The sequence below is a fragment of the Blennius ocellaris genome (assembly GCF_963422515.1).
Source record: "Blennius ocellaris genome assembly, contig: SCAFFOLD_80, whole genome shotgun sequence".
In the NCBI taxonomy this organism is placed as follows: Eukaryota; Metazoa; Chordata; class Actinopteri; order Blenniiformes; family Blenniidae; genus Blennius; species Blennius ocellaris.
Window position 1 is genome coordinate 70,001 of NW_027661826.1, and position 17,073 is coordinate 87,073.

A 17,073-nucleotide genomic window follows, 5' to 3' on the forward strand; every position below is an offset into this window, starting at 1 on the left:
AACTACAGGAAAAAAGTAGAGGATAAATTGACATGTGAGAATGTGAGGGAGGTATGGCAGGGACTAAATATCATGATGGGCTGTGCCACCAAACCAACTGCAGCTGGTTGCAAAGACCCTGCCTCATTTGCAGAAGAACTAAACATCTTCAGTCTAAACATCTTCTTCAGTAGGTTCAACCAAAACAACGTCACAACACTTTAGTTGAACTGTCAGATTGACGACGAAGCCATCACTGTAGATGAGCAGCTTCTGAACAAGCAGCTTACTGAGGGTAAACCCTCACAAAGCTTCTGGTCCTGACAGGCTCAGGGGCAGGAGGCTGAGGGACTGTGCTCTACAGTTGGGACCAGTCATCACCAGACTGTTCCAGCACCTTTTGGACTCTGGCTGTGCTCTCAACCTGTGAAAGGAGTCTTTAAGCATCCCCATCCCCAAAAAGGCACGGGCTAAGGACACCAAAGACTTCAGGCCTGTGGCCCTCAAATCAGTCCTGTGCAAATGCATGGAGAGAGTGGTGTGTGACTTAATGTCACACATGTTGTCCGACTAACTGGATCCTCTCCAGTTTGCTTACAGCACAAAACGAGGTGTGGAAGATGCAAGCCTGACTCTTTTAGATACAGTTGCGGAAAACACGGACTCTGCACAACCACTTACTCAGATTTTATTTATGGATTTCTTCTCGGCTGTTAACACCGTAAACACTGACACTCTGCTGCACTGCCTCATGAACCTACAGATCCACCCAACTGGGATTTTATGGATACAAGACTTCCTCGTGGCAAAACCACAGCAGGTGCTTTTAAATGGCTTTAAATCCAGTAGACGGGTTTTAAACATAGGGCTGTGCTTTATCCCCCATTCTGTTATCTGCCTACACGAACAACCTCACCTGTAGCAGGGAGGGAATGAGTCTTTTTAAATATGCCGATGACTTGGCCCTGGTGGCCCACATGGACAGTATGGAGGCTCCCATCCAGTACTAACTGGCAGTCAATGACCTGGCCACAACCTTCAGGGGGAAATCACTGGATCTTAATATCCAAAAGACAAAGGAGCCGTGCTGTGTGGGCAGGGACAGAGCAGCAGTTACACCTCAGCTTTTGAAACCCCTGATCATCCTGGGAGAACAGGTTGAACAGGTGGACTGTTTTAAGTATCTTGGGACACAGATAGACACCCGCCTGTCCTTCCAAACACACTCCGACACCATTTACAGTAAAGCGCTCCAGCGCCTCCATCTTCTCAGGAAACTAAGGCACTTCAACATCAGTAAGAAGATTCTAATAATGGTTTACCGGTCACTCATAGAATCCATTATCACCTTCAATATCCCATCTTGGTACAACTTCCTCACCAGCAAACAGAAAATAAAACTATCCCGCATCACCGCCCAAGCCAGCAAAATAACTGTCTCAGCACAAACTCCACTGTCCCACCTGTATGAACACTCTGTGATCAGGGAAGCCATCCTGATCACAGAGGAACCCTCCCATCCCTTCCATCACTCCTTCACCCTCCTCCCCTCAGGCAGAAGATACAAAGTCCCACTGGCCAGAAAAACAATATACAAAAAATCATTCATTCCATCTGAAGTCACGGCCCTCAACAGCAGAGGAAACCTAATTCCAAGAACTGAACAACTTGCAGCCGGCCCGTTCCCTTCTCAGTGAATTTAAGTAATAATGTTGTTGTATACTGTCCTTTAATACTAGTTTTACAAGTATTGCTGTTCTGTTCTTAATGACCTTTATGTGTGTGCATGTAAAGCATTTTTTGAGCCCTGTCAAAAGACACATTTCTGACACCCTTGGGTTAGACAATAAAACTCTATCAATCTATCTAAACTCTGTCAGAGCAGTCTTTGTGCTGTGAGAGGGCCTCAAACCTGATTGAAATGTCTGAGGACGTTGTTGGGATCGAGATGTCCTTGAAGCTGCAGGGTGACGACCTCTTCCAGAGTCGATATTAGAAGCCATAACATGGGAGACTTTACTCACTTGCACAGAGAAGGATTTGTAAACGAGTCTCTATGCAGACAACATCATTATATATGTGTATGAATTCATTACTGATGAGTTGTAGATGGCTGCTTTGTCAATGCTTGACGGAAACTGCTGATCATGAAGACGGACGCTTTTCTCTCCCTCCCTCCCTTATCTGCCCTTCTTGCTACGTCTTGTCTTGTATTTGTCAGAATCTAGTAGGAGCATCTCCCGACATCTCTAGCCCAGTGGTTTTCAACCTTTTTTGAGCCAAGACACACTTTTTTCTTTGGTAAAATCTGGAGTCACACCACCACCCCAAAATGTTAAAATGTGAAACTCTGTAGCTATTAACAATATAAAGCCATTCTCATCAATGCGTTATCAACAGGAATCAAATGAATACAGAAAAAAGTATTTCCCAATTTCTTTTTTTAATTTTGACTCCCTCAGTGTGAAACCTGGACCTGATGGATGAAGAGCTGAGATCCTGGTAACATTCTTCCTTTTCAAAAACTTCTCCATCACTGTCACTGACACAGTACTTTGATACAAGATGGTAGCAGGAGGTGGAGATGAACCACACTGACGTCTGTTAAGTTTCATTTCACCGGCAACGTGTTGTGAGTATTGTGGCATCACGGAGTTGGTCGCTGCAGGGCATGATGGGAGTTCAGGTTATGTGTTGCCGAAAGTTATTGAGTGTTATTGTTGGGGTTGTTGTGTGTGTTGATTTGTGCTTGTGTTGTGTTTTTGTTCCTCGGTTCAGATAGTTCATTATTTCGTCTAGTTTGGTTTGTTGGATGTTGGTGTGCAACCATGAGTGAGGAATGTGTTGTGTGGAGTGTCATCCTGTTATGAAGTTCCGTTTGCGGGCGTTCATGTCAAAATAAAAGCCTCTGGTGATCAGCTGGTAGAAAAAAATCTCGATGCAGAACAATTCTTCTGCGGCGCTCGCCACAGTATTTATACTAGATTACTCTACACACAAATGTTTTTTTTAGAAAAACTGTGAAATTGGATAATTTCCCACGGAACACCTGACTATATCTCGTGGAACACCAGTGTGCGGCACAGTGGTTAAAAAACACTGCTCTAACTAAACCGACATGATAGAATTGATCATTTGGTCTCTCAATGCAATTGACCAACTTTATTTGACAAACAGAATGTGCAGAGGAGAGCCTGTCTGTCCATACAGAACGTTTGCTGCTGGATACATGTTGGACTCCTGAAGCAGTTGGTGAATCGTGTGTCTCTCCATCCTTTCCAGCGAGGATGTGGAAGACGTCTACATAATTGGACTTATAATAACAAGTATACTGCTGATTGGAGCCGGCAGTTTCCTGATCGATGGCAAAGTTCAGCATGACACTGGCAGCTGTTCTGGGAAGGCTGCCAGCCATCACTGATGGACTGTGCAGAGCTCTTACACTCAGACTCATGATAAATGAACTCAAAATTAAGCAGGGTGTGACTGTTGAACATCTCCGCTGGATGGAGTCCAACTTGAAGAAGTAGACAATTGGGCTGGAAGCTATAAGGGCCATGACATTCGGATATAATGGATTCACTGCAGAGAGACTGAGGACTCAAGGCCGAAACAAACTGCTCAGCCTGAAAACAATTATCAACATGTTAACTCTCCCAGACAGCCGGTAGACTGGTTTATTTACATCCTCCAGGGTGTTTATGCAGATGGACACTCTGTCCCTCCTTATTTTCTCAATGCCGCTCCACCTAGAACCTTGTCTCTGAATCGGAACTATCGAAGGTGGTCCCATGCCATCAGACGACTGACTGATCTATAGGACCAGGCTCAATCTCACAGCCCTTTAAAGAAACCAGGAAACACTTTGATCTTCTGCCTCAGCAGGAGCCTCCAGAGGGACAATTTTTCAAAATGACATTAGATTTTACTTGACCATAACACAGAAACCATTTTTCACAATTGACTGCAGTAGGTGAAGCTGTTGATTACCTGTAGACGACACGGCCGCCCCGAGCAGTACGAGAGGAATCATAAATACAAGAAAGATGAAAGCAGCAACAAAGCATGTGAGCTTGGCCGTCGCAGTAGAAGAAGATGACAAGATTCTCTGGTGGATGGCCTGATATCCCAGACTGCCCAGTGCCTTCAAAACAAAATGCAGTAAATTACAAATTAAATCTGCTGATTTTCTTCCCTGAATTTAGTTTTGAAGTGTCAGAAACACAAATGACATGAGCTGTCCTCGTGCAGTGAGATTGTAGGAGATATATTACTTGATGTTGTTGCCTCATCTTACCAAGGAGCAGAACTCATCAATCAGTAACCATGTCTTTCTAACGTCTGGTGTGCCGATCCATGGAGAGTGTAAAGAGTTGTTCAGCAGAGTCTGGCTGATGTTCACGGTGTGAGGGTTCATCATGACGAAGGGAACACAGACAACCTGTAGGAAAAAGACAAGGAACAATAAATACACAGAGCCTGTGAGGTTTTCTTTCTAGCCCTCCTTGAACCGGATCAGATTATATAGAAATATACTTTAGTTGTTAGGGTTAGGGTTTGGGTTAACCCTAACCCTAACCCTAACCCTAACCCTTCCACCAGCCTTGCCAGGGGGCAAGGACACTGAATGATTTGTCGTTCCTTTCTTTCCTCCTCTTCTTCCTCTTCCGCCTAAATAAAGCCACATTTGACCTCTTCACCATGCTCCCTCCATCTCGATGATGTCACTGTAACTGCACCTTGGGAGAACATTGTTCTGTAATTTACAATATTGAGCAACGAGATCTCAATTCAACTTTGGCCAGTTCACCTGCATGTGCTTGGTATCAAAATAAAAGCTCCAAAGTCCTTCAAATTAATAGTCCTCATTTAGTAAAACCTTCCAAATGGATATTACATGGTTAGCTAGGCGAGGGCCTTTCATAATAAAATTTTCAACCACTTTGAAAAAACCTTTTTGAAAGGCCATCATTTTAGAAAACGATGGCCCTTCCTATAAAAATAGCAGAGACACTGAAGAAGATGTAGTTTATATGTTTGGCCACTAGTGGGTGCTGTAATGACACCACACACACACACACACACACACACACACACACACACACACACACACACACACACACACACACACACACACACACACACACACACACACTCCAGCAGCCTTTACCAAGCTGATGAAGATGAGGACGAGCTGTATGACATCAGTGTAGGCCACGGAGTAGAGGCCTCCCAGCAGGGTGTAGACCACGGCCACGGCAGCAGAGATCCAGATGCAGACGGAGAAGGACACATCCAGGACCACACTCATGGTTCCTCCTGTCAGACACCGTCAGGATTGGTCCACAGCACAGCAGCCAATGAGCATCACAGTAACGCCGGGATAAAGCCTCGTTTACACCACCACGTTTCAAGTGAAAACTCAGTGTTTTGGTTTCAGAAAGGTTTCACGTTTACACTGCAACATTCTGAAAACACTGTTTGTTTCCATGGAAACGGCAGAAACGTGCTGCAGAAATGATGTAGTTTTCATGGTGGGCCACTCGGTGCAGAGAACAAAGAGCTCTAAACATTAACACTGGGAGAACATTCTAGTGGACAGACCACCAAGTCTGATTGTTATCAAGGTGACTGTCAAAATAAAACTACCAAGTCCCAGGAGAATGGATTTTTACCAAGTCCAATCAGTGTTGCTGGTACCCAGGTCACATCCACCATAAGTGAAAGCAGACTCAGTCCAGCTGCAGCGATTTTTCCATATTTCAAGTGAAACGGATCCATCATGGTGACACATTTCATGTCTCTCATCGGCTTCGCAAAGAACAAACCACCTGAGGAGAAAAGTGCAACAGAAGGAGACAAAAAGTATACAGTGTTTTTGAAGATTAGAGATCAAACACTGATGAACAATTATGTAATAACTTGTCAGCCATTTTTTGGCATCTGTTTTTAATAAATGAAGGTTTGGTTTCCAATGTTTACGCTGATAAAATAACATTTCAACATTGAGTACTCTGATTCCAATACACATCATAGACATCCACAACACTCTATTCATTTATGTTTCTGAGTTTTATGTATTGGACAGATTATGGTGGCTGGAAAAATCACTAACGGAAGCATGTATTTCTCAATATATTGAAAAATGAGGACTGCTCAACGCTCAATTCCAAGACAAACCCACTTTAACAACAGCATTCAAGAACCAACTAGATCGAACTGGATTGTGTTTCTCTGGTGTTGGTTGTTTGATGTTGGTTTGTTCTTGTCTAATTCCAGTTTGTACTGGTCTGATGCTGGGTTGATGGTTTTCTTCTTCTTTCTGATGGTTTTTACTGGTCTGATTCTGGTTTTGCTGGTTTAAGTTGTTTTGATGCTTTTTGAGTCTTGCTCAGAATCAGAAATATTTTTATTTCCAGGTATTGTTTTCACAATAAGAAGAAAATGTTCTTGTGGGTTGGTACAACACAGGGGTCGGCAACCTTTAATGCTCAAAGAGGCAATTGGACCCGTCTCACTCTGCTCACGACACCCAAAGAGCCGCATGCTTTTTATTTTGACACTCCACTGGAAGACCATGCCAGGAGGACAGGACACACAAAACCTCCTTCACTGCTGGTTGACAACTTACAACTAATGAAACTAAACTACATGAACTAAGCAACAAAAATACAACAAAACACAATTATTACCAACACTCCAACATAACATAACCCCCAATAATTACATTTAAAACACGACAAACAGAAACTCCCATGATGCAATGCAGCTCTCAGCTCCTTTATTGCTACACATTATTAAAATGGAAGATAAATGTGTGAGATCTGGATTGTTAGAACCATGAGTGTGATGGTGTGTCTTTAACGTCCTGTAGTTGTTGTGTAATTCACTAGAATGTTCCGTCACTCTCAACAAGTCTGCAATGAACCTCCTGGAACTGTCGGGTTTTACTGTGAAAGGTACAGGAAGCTCCCAGCTTCAGATACCAGTTGAGTCGCTGTCATGACCTGCAGCCGCAATTCTACCTTCTTCATGCCATTATTGTTGCGTGATGACGTTACATCAGTGCGTCGTTCACGACCCTACATTTTACCACTCTTTGTAGCGGGACTGCGCTCTGGGTGGCTTTGCCTCATTACGTCCCGCTCCGGGATGGACTGCAGTGGGACAAGGCTCGAGGAGCCGCAGTGGAGCGATACAACGACCACATAACTGCAGATGCTACACCGATCGGCCTGTCGGTCTCACGCTCCATCTTCCCCACTCCAATGGAACATTGTTCATGGGACATGGAACAAGAAAACATGTATTAGTTAATATAAGAATTAAAGTGTTCAAGATATAATTTTGATGTTACTATATAATCTCCAGTAAACCTGTGATGTAGGGATGCCCCACAATTCAAGGGCAAGTGTCCCCTGAAGACAGGTGTCCTCTCTTTGGAGAGACGGGTCATGAGGACAAATTGTGGGACCATTAAAAAATATATATAGTTTCACCCTGAGTGACCAGACTGGTAAAATATTACTATAATAACCTTTAAATGTACTAGTATACTAGTATAAATCCTCTATAAGCTCCTTGCTTGGTGGGACCAGATAGAGCCTCTTGATGGTTTTGGCCAACGGGCCTGATGCTCTTTACTGGAAAGGGAAAGTTCAACTTAAGTATGCGTGACATCAAAATCATCATCCAGGCTGTGCACTAGGCTCCGCCCCTCGGCGGGGATTTTCTGGATCGTTACTTTACGTTATGGAACATTAAGGAAGTGAAGCAGGAGCACAGAATGGAGGCAAGCCTGTATCACCTCTGACCTGAATATTCTAATAATCTGGTCCAGCCCAAGTATTTTGGTCATTTCAATGTCGTTAAGCTTGAAATCTTCCAGCAAAACCAGGCCTTTGTCTGCGTTCAGCAGGTTGTCCTCATTAAGGTGTGTTAACAGTTCAATATGTGTTGATGCTCAGTGAGGTGTGACCCAGTAAAGGGTGTTGCTCTTACCAGGTCGCTCCTCAGAGGTCCTACTCTATTGCTATATTGGCCAGATGCTGGTTTCTGGGGGGGGTTTTAACTGGTCTGATGCTCTGGAGATGCCAGCTCATGTCTGTCTGTGATGCTCACAGATAGTTTGATCATATTGACCGTTTCAAAGAAATTGATTTCTTTGCAGAAACACAAACCAACATCTGAGCAGAAAATGTTCCTTGTTTATCATGGTGTGTTTGAAGAACTCTTCAATTCTCTTCTGTTTTGAGTGTTTCTCAAATCCAGATGAGCAGTAGCCTGGCAGATATGACTGTAACTCTTACCAACAATGAACCCCAAACTGTCTGCAGTGAACAAGATGAGTGTCCAGATCAGTCCCATTGACGGTGTGTACATCATCTCCACAGTGCCAACAATCAGACCTCCTCCGACCCACGTGGCTGAGAGATGGATCACAAAACACAGAATCACTGAACAAATAACAGCCAAACGACTAAATTCTCACCAGCTTCCAATGTTCCTCTATCCAGGGTTGAGGGATAAAAAGTATCAGTTGTGGAGGCGGAGAAAGAGGAGACGGACGAAGGAGTCGAGTTGCTTTTCCTTTATTTTCTCCAACCGTCTGACAGTTCACCTGTCAGATAACCAACCCCCAGTGTCACCGCACTTCCCCTTATAACTCCTCCCACTATCAACACCACACCACGTGACCGACACACCCACTCCATTCTGCTTGGGAGAACCTCCCCCTCAGGTGCACACCACACAGGCCCCCCCCGAACAATCAGAATGGTATTACAAGTTTTACAAAAAAGAAATTATTATTATTATTTTTTTTTTTAGTCCCACTTGGGTGGTCTGCACAGCCGACCATATCGGCTGCGTTGCACCACCACAGGAGGAGGTGCAGGTACCGGCACCGGGGTCACTGCAGGTGCAGGCGCTGTGGCAGCTGACGACTTGGGGGGGAGCCCACGTCTTGGGGGCTGTGCCACTTCCACCTTCAGGCGGTCCAGTGAAACCCGGACCCGTTTACCCCCCATGTCCACCACAAAGTTCTTTGTCCCTGCCTCCAGGACATGAAAGGGGCCGTCGTATGGTGGCTGAAGTGGGGAACGGTGAGCGTCATGCCTGATAAAGACATATTTTGCTGCCATCAGGTTTTTTGGGACGTATGACCGGGGAAGGCAGTGATGAACTGGGACCGGGTCGAAGGTGTGGACTGCCCCGTTGAACCTTGGTCGTCCTGCTGTGACCCCCCAGGGTTCCGATGGCTGTGGCAGGAACTCCCCGGGGACCCGTAGTGGCTGCCCCAACACCAGCTCCGCAGATGATGACTGGAGATCTTCCTTCGGAGCCGAACGCAGGCCCAACATGACCCACGGCAGTCGGTCAACCCAGTTGCTGTCTGTGAGAGTGGCTCGGAGCGCGGCCTTCATTGTGCGATGGAAACGCTCACACAGTCCATTGGCCTGTGGGTTGAATGCCGTTGTCCGATGCAGCTGCACTCCCAGGCCTTTAGCCACCTCTGTCCACAGCTCGGAGGTGAACTGGGAGCCTCTGTCCGAAGTGACGTCCAATGGCGTGCCGAACCGTGCCACCCAGGTGGCTATGAAAGCACGAGCCACCTCTGCCGATGTCGTTGAAGCCAGCGGGACCACCTCTGGCCACCTGGTGGTCCTGTCCACCATGGTGAGGAGGTGCGTAAAGCCTTGGGAGGGAGGCAGCGGACCCACCAAGTCCAGATGCACATGGTCAAACCTCCGTTCCGGGACCAGGAACGGCTCTAGGGGGGCTTTGGTGTGACGCTGTACCTTGGACCGCTGACACGCCACACAGGAGGCTGCCCAGCTCCTGACGTCCTTCTTGAGGTCCGGCCAGACAAACTTTGCCTCCACCAGCTTCACTGATGCTCTCACGCCTGGATGCGATAGGGCATGAACAGCATCAAAAACCTGCCGTCTCCAGCCAGCAGGTACCATGGGGCGGGGCTGACCTGTAGACACGTCGCAGAGGAGTGTGGCACCATCGTCGTGGAACAGCAAATCCTGCAGCTGTAGACCTGTGGCGGCGGTCCTGAAGGCCTGGATGTCAGAGTCTGCCTGCTGGTCGCTGGCCATGGCAGTGTAGTCCACCCCAAGGTGCACAGAGTCCAGTCTGCCTGCTGGTCGCTGGCCATGGCAGTGTAGTCCACCCCAAGGTGCAGTCCACGTGTGCTCGAGAGAGGCAGTCGGCCACAGCATTGCTTTTTCCAGCCACGTGCTGAATGTCTGTGGTGAACTCTGAAATGGCGGAAAGGTGGCGCTGCTGCCGCCCAGACCATGGCTCCGAGGTCTTGGACATGGCGAAGGTGAGGGGCTTGTGGTCCACAAAGGCAGTAAACCGCCGACCTTCCAACAGGAACCTAAAATGGCGGACAGCGAGGAAAAGAGCCAAAAGTTCTCTGTCCAACGTGCTGTACTTCCTCTCATTGTCGCGCAGTTGTTTGCTGAAAAACGCCAGAGGCTGCCAGGCTCCAGCCCCCCATTGTTCACATACTGCCCCCACTGCGTAGTCCGAGGCATCGGTGGTGAGCGCTACCGGTGCCGTGGGAGATGGGTGGGCCAGCATGGCGGTGTTGGAGAGCGCAGCCTTGGCCTTTTCGAAAGCCAGGATCCTCTCTGCGGACCAGTTCACGTCCTGCTTGGCCTTTCCGCCCCTCAGGGCTTCATAGAGAGGCTGCATCAGTTGAGCTGCATGTCTGATGAAGCGGTTGTAAAAGTTCACCATGCCCAGGAACTCTTGCAGTGCCCTGATGGTCTTTGGGCGCGGAAAAGCAGTGATTGCTTTCACCTTAGCCGGTAAGGGCACCACTCCCAGTGCTGACACATGGTGGCCCAGAAACTCAATCTCTGAGAGTCCAAAACAACACTTAGCTGGGTTCACGATCAGTCCATGCTCCTGCAGTCTTTCAAAAAGCTGAAGCAGGTGTAGCAGGTGCTCCGCGGGCGAGGCGCTGGCCACCAGGATGTCATCCAGGTAGATGAAGAGGAAAGGTATGCCCCTTAACACGGAGTCCATCAAGCGCTGGAAAGATTGTGCTGCACCTTTCAGACCAAATGGCATCCGCAGAAACTCGAATAGTCCAAAAGGTGTGATCACTGCAGTTTTAGCTACATCCTGCGGGTGGACTGGCACCTGGTGGTAGCCTCTCACCAGATCCACCTTGGAAAATATTACCTTCCCTGCCAGGTGGACAGAAAAGTCTTGGATGTGCGGAACAGGGTACCGATCATGTGCCGTGACCGTATTAAGGCGTCGAAAATCCCCACAAGGCCTCCAACTCCCATCAGATTTTGGGACCATATGCAATGGGGATGCCCACGGGCTGTCAGAGCGTCGCACGATACCCAGTCTCTCCATAGTGGCAAACTCCTCCTTAGCAATCGCCAGCTTTGCCGATCCAGTCGGCGGGGGCGAGCAAACACCGGCGGCCCAGCCGTGGGGATATAATGTTCCACTCCGTGTTTGACTACGGCTGCTGAAAACGTGGGGACTGTCAGTTCAGGAAACTCTGCCAGGAGCCGCTGGTACACATCCCCCGAAGCCAAGATATTAGCAAGGGACACCACCTCTCCTTTCCCCAAAGTGCAGGAGAAGGAGGAGAATGAGACGGCGTCCACCAGGCGGCGATTCACCATGTCCACTAAGAGTCCATGCGCACACAAAAAATCTGCTCCCAGGATGGGCACGGACACAGCAGCCATCACAAAATCCCATCCGAACTGACGGCCATTAAAACACACATTCACGAACCTGGTGCCAAATGTGCGGATGGAAGTCCCGTTAGCAGCATCCAGAGGCGGCCCTTTACCGCCGCTCTCGACGTCGGTGAAGGAGGCGGGAATGATGCTCCGCTGGGCCCCGGTATCCACGAGGAAGCGCCTCCCGGATACAGAGTCTTTAATGAAGAGCAGCGTTCCGATGTCCCCGGCGCTCATGGCTGCTAACGAGTGCCGGGTCTGGCGTTTCCCTGCACAGAGAAGGAGCAGGGCGCCGTGCAGCGCTTGGCTCTGCTCCCGAACCGCCGGTGAAAAAAACACAGCTGGTTGTCATTCCTGCGCCGATCCGTAATCGTCCCGACTGCAAACTGCGCTTCCTCCTCCGGCCGGTGTTCCGGTGGCTCCGGCAGGACTGCATGCACCCCGTACTGCCGTGATGCGAGCAGGAGCTTGTCTGCCTCTTCCGCCAGCCCCCGATAGTCCTTTGTGTGCACGAGTGGAGAACTCGCCAGTGCCGTGCGGACCGGAGCTGGGAGTTGACGCAGAAACAGGTGGATAAACAGGAACTCCGCGTCCCCCGATCCCCGCAGCGCCAACATGTTCTCCATCAGCTCCGTTGGTTTACCGTCTCCCAAGCCGTTGAGAGACAGGAGACGCTCGGCTCGCTCAGCGTCGGAAATCTGGAACAGCCGCAGGAGCAGAGTCTTGAGGGCGGAGTACTTTCCTTGCACCGGTGGGTCCCGGAGCAGCCCCATCACTCGGCGGGTGGTGGAAGAGTCCAGAGCTGCGACGGCGTGGTAATACTTGGTGTCGTCGGCCGTGACTCCCCGGAGGTGGAACTGTGCCTCGATGTGCTGGAACCATGGTTCCGGATGATGTGGCCAAAACTCCGGCGTACACCACGGGCGCACTGGCCGCCGCGCCGCCGGGGATTGTACTGCTGCTGGCTCCGGTTGACATGTTCGTTTGTCAGGGTCACCAATGTGGAGGCGGAGAATGAGGTGACGGACGAAGGAGTCGAGTTGCTTTTCCTTTATTTTCTCCAACCGTCTGACAGTTCACCTGTCAGATAACCAACCCCCAGTGTCACCGCACTTCCCCTTATAACCCCTCCCACTATCAACACCACACCACGTGACCGACACACCCACTCCATTCTGCTTGGGAGAACCTCCCCCTCAGGTGCACACCACACAGTAATAAAATGATTGGCAGGACAGAGGCCTATTCACAGTAACTGCTAACAAACAAACTGCTTTCAGTACATTGGTGAAGTTCAACAGGTACTGGAAACACTAGATAATGTCCTGTTACTTTAATGTACTCTGACTTCAGCTAAAGCAGACTTGCTGTGCTTCTTCTTCCGTCAAGACAAATAGTGTGGAAACATACTTGCACTCAAAAACACATTTTGTCCAAGTGGACATGAAGGTGAAAACAGTTATCAGCAGCAACAAAAACAGCCGTTCAATGTGAAGCAGCATAGACTGAGATTTGGGCGTGTCTTGTTTTGGTTTCTCCGCATGTCAATCTTCCTGGAGGCGGGGCTTCTCCAGCTCTGTGATGTCAGCAAGGTGGTGCCGCGTCATCAAATAGAATCAAGGTGTTGAGCCCCCCCACCAGTTAGAACAGCAAAAGATCACTGTGAACTCAAGCTTGAGGGAATCAATGAAAAAAACACTTTGGGATGTTTAAGAACCCCAAATAGCACTTTTCAAGGATTCAAGGATTCAAGGATTCAAGGATTTTTTATTGTCATATCAAAAGGAAATGATACGAAATTTGGACTCAGGTCCCGGTAAGCCAGTAATAAAAATATATAGAGCGTAAAATATATACATATACAAGAGCAGAAATGTAAAGTGTAAAGTGTTTGTAGTGCAAAATTGTGAGGGAGTCTATGGAACATGGCTTTTATGATGTTTAAAGCACAGAAAAGTCGATTTAGGATAATATGGGTCCTTTAATGTATTCTGACTTCAGCTAAAGCAGATTATAGAGCATCTTCCTCCTCTGACACCAGATTGTAGAGCATCCTCCTCCTCTAACATCAGATTATAGAGCATCTTCCTCCTCTGACACCAGATTGTAGAGCATCTTCCTCCTCGAACATCAGATTATAGAGCATCTTCCTCCTCTGACACCAGATTGTAGAGCATCTTCCTCCTCTAACATCAGATTATAGAGCATCTTCCTCCTCTAACATCAGATTATAGAGCATCTTCCTCCTCTGACACCAGATTATAGAGCATCTTCCTCCTCTGAAACCAGATTATAGAGCATATTCCTCCTCTGACATCAGATTGTAGAGCATCTGCCTCCTCTGACACCAGATTATAGAGCATCTTCCTCCTCTAACATCAGATTATAGAGCATCTCACTCCCCTAACATCAGATTGTAGAGCATCTTCCTCCTCGAACATCAGATTATAGAGCATCTTCCTCCTCTGACACCAGATTGTAGAGCATCTTCCTCCTCTAACATCAGATTATAGAGCATCTTCCTCCTCTGACATCAGATTGTAGAGCATCTTCCTCCTCTGACACCAGATTATAGAGCATCTTCCTCCTCTGACACCAGATTATAGAGCATCTTCCTCCTCTAACATCAGATTATAGAGCATCTCACTCCCCTAACATCAGATTATAGAGCATCGTCCTCATCTGACACCAGATTATAGAGCATCTTCCTCCTCTAACACTAGATTATAGAGCATCTTCCTCCTCTGACACCAGATTATAGAGCATCCTCCTCCTCTAACATCAGATTATAGAGCATCTCAATCCCCTAACATCAGATTGTAGAGCATCTTCCTCCTCGAACATCAGATTGTAGAGCATCTTCCTCCTCGAACATCAGATTATAGAGCATCTTCCTCCCCTGACACCAGATTATAGAGCATCTTCCTCCTCTGACACTAGATTATAGAGCATCTTCCTCCTCTAACATCTAGATTATAGAGCATCTTCCTCCTCTAACATCAGATTATAGAGCATCTTCCTCCTCTAACATCAGATTATAGAGCATCTCACTCCCCTAACATCAGATTATAGAGCATCTTCCTCCCCTAACATCAGATTATAGAGCATCCTCCTCCTCTAACACTAGATTATAGAGCATCAAAGCCGTCAGACTTTACTTCAGACACTCGTGGCCTCAGAGGAACGACGTTCCTCCGGTAGAACCCCGTTATAACTCACACTAAACATTTCTGGAAGAGAGCAGATGGCAGTCTTTGTCTCTTGCTGAAAAGGCCATGTTTTATTGAATTATAGTGTTTAATCGTGTCGTTTAGCAGGTCCTTGTGCCGCTGCTCATCTGCTCACTTTGTCAATAGTTTCCGTTCAGCCATAATTAGCACTTTTTCCAAGTGTTGGATCAGGGTGTGTTTCTTTCTCCATCTGAGATCTGATGTTCTGAGAAGTTATCAACCTGGAAACCAACGTTAGCTCTGCCGCACACAGACACAGGGTCTGCATGCTAATCTTTATTTACTAACTTGTTTCTAACAACCTACACATTTCACATCAAAGACAACATCACACATGGAACTGAACACCACCTGATGGCTCCAGACGTTTTACAAAGCGAATCACATTCACATCAACTCATTTTAATCTGGGCTTTTTAACAGAGACACACAGGAAGCAGTCGTTCGTCTCACTGCTACGACTCTTTGGGTTTGTCCAAAATGCTCCACCTTTCCCTGTGGATGACTTCATAGGGTTAAGCAAAGGTATTACAAGCTGTATACCATTGCATAAACTGAACTGAATTGTGAAGTGTGCTAAAAATAGACACAAGCAGGTTCAGTTTGCTGCGTTCCAAATAACACCATGACTAACATCATACATCAACATAATTTATGAGTGGGTTCACAAATTCTCAAGCATGTAGCAACAAGTCTGATCACAAACAGTGGAGAACTTTCAGAAGTAATAGATTACACCCTGGACATGAGCCAGTTTGCATTAACTCCACCCAGTAAGGTCACAGGCTCTTATGTAGATGTAGGAGGCAGTTTAAAGTCATGAAAGTAGATATTTGTTCTCACTATCATATTGGAAGGAAAGATTAAAGTACAGATATCTAAAATACTTTCATATTATTGGCTCTAGAAATACTTCATTAATGGTCACTTCTGTTTAAAACTGAAAAATACACAGACATTCGACTGAAACTTGTAATATAGTTTTATACTGAAGAACTGAAGCACCAATTCTTTATTCCTTATTGGACACTTGATGTATTTGTTTACTATTTCAGATGATCTTTACAATTTCAATACTTTAGTGTACGTTGTACATTTCAGGAACTTTACAGGGAGGATAGAAAGTTCTCTGGCTTGTTAACATCACTTCATTGAGCAGTTTCTATTTGACCTGCAGAGTTTACATCTATTATTTAGACTGGAGGAGCTCCAACCCTTAAAACCAACCAAAACTCTGAGAATTGTTAAATTGTGTAAAGGAGTCGTGCAACACGTCCCTTGTCTCATTGTTATGTATTTGATCAACTAGCTGGAAAAGTGCATGTTGTATCTGTAATCTAATGTATATTTAACTCATACAATGTGTCTCACCTTTAATTCAGGGCGTCGTTTGAAATCTGAATTTTTTTAATTAGAATTTTTAAAATGTATTTTGGCAGTCTTCAGAAAACTAAACAGAACAAAGAACACTTAATTGTCCAACTGATCAGGTGAATGGGTGGAGGTCCAAATGTTCTTGTCATTACCTCGAGTGGTGTCTGACTACACTGTAGTCTTCTCGATCTCCTCCAGATACTCTGATTACTCAGTGGGTCATGAAATCCTCACCTGTCATGGTGAAGATCCCCACCAGCCAGCCGATGCCTCGGTTCCCCAGCAGGGCCATCTCCATCCCAGTGGCTGCACTCTTCTTCTGCTCCCGTCTGGACTTGAAGGAGGCCCAGACGCCGGTCCCGAGGACCAGCAGGTAGAAGACCGCCATCACCACGGCACCGGGGACGTTGACGGCCATGATGGACCACCGCAGACTGTCTGAGGTGTGACTGACTGAACAAGTGACTGCTGGTGGTGAACATTGAAGTGATCAGGGAACAAATCCTCCCTCGTCTGAGCTAATCAGTCTGGTCAAACCAGTTTTGTGTCGTGTAGAGATAAAAACCATGTTGCTCAATGCAGTAGTGCTTAGACAGATGTGGAGAGAAAATCAAACTTACTTATGTAATGGTGCCTAAAATGTTTTATATGGGGAAGTTGTACAATATGAACAAAGTAATAAATCTGTCATATATGTTGGGACCTGTGTCAGAGTGATGATGTCACGGCCTATGTCTGTGCTGTATTTATCTTTCTTTCTT

The 17,073-nt window shown here is 46.9% G+C and overlaps 1 protein-coding gene across 1 annotated transcript in view; it reads right to left on the reverse strand.

Moving 5' to 3' along the window:
• Nucleotides 1–16,730, reverse strand: part of LOC308148797 (high affinity choline transporter 1-like) — a gene marked incomplete at its 5' end in the record, with an annotated part of 19,502 nt that extends 2,772 nt beyond the window's left edge. The window contains 6 exons of the mRNA XM_080522312.1: nucleotides 3,970–4,123; nucleotides 4,277–4,420; nucleotides 5,150–5,298; nucleotides 5,655–5,810; nucleotides 8,289–8,405; nucleotides 16,547–16,730. Of these exons, the coding sequence (XP_080378438.1) occupies nucleotides 3,970–4,123; nucleotides 4,277–4,420; nucleotides 5,150–5,298; nucleotides 5,655–5,810; nucleotides 8,289–8,405; nucleotides 16,547–16,730 (904 nt within the window). The remainder of the gene's footprint in view (nucleotides 1–3,969; nucleotides 4,124–4,276; nucleotides 4,421–5,149; nucleotides 5,299–5,654; nucleotides 5,811–8,288; nucleotides 8,406–16,546) is intronic.
• Between the last annotated feature and the right edge of the window lie 343 nt (nucleotides 16,731–17,073).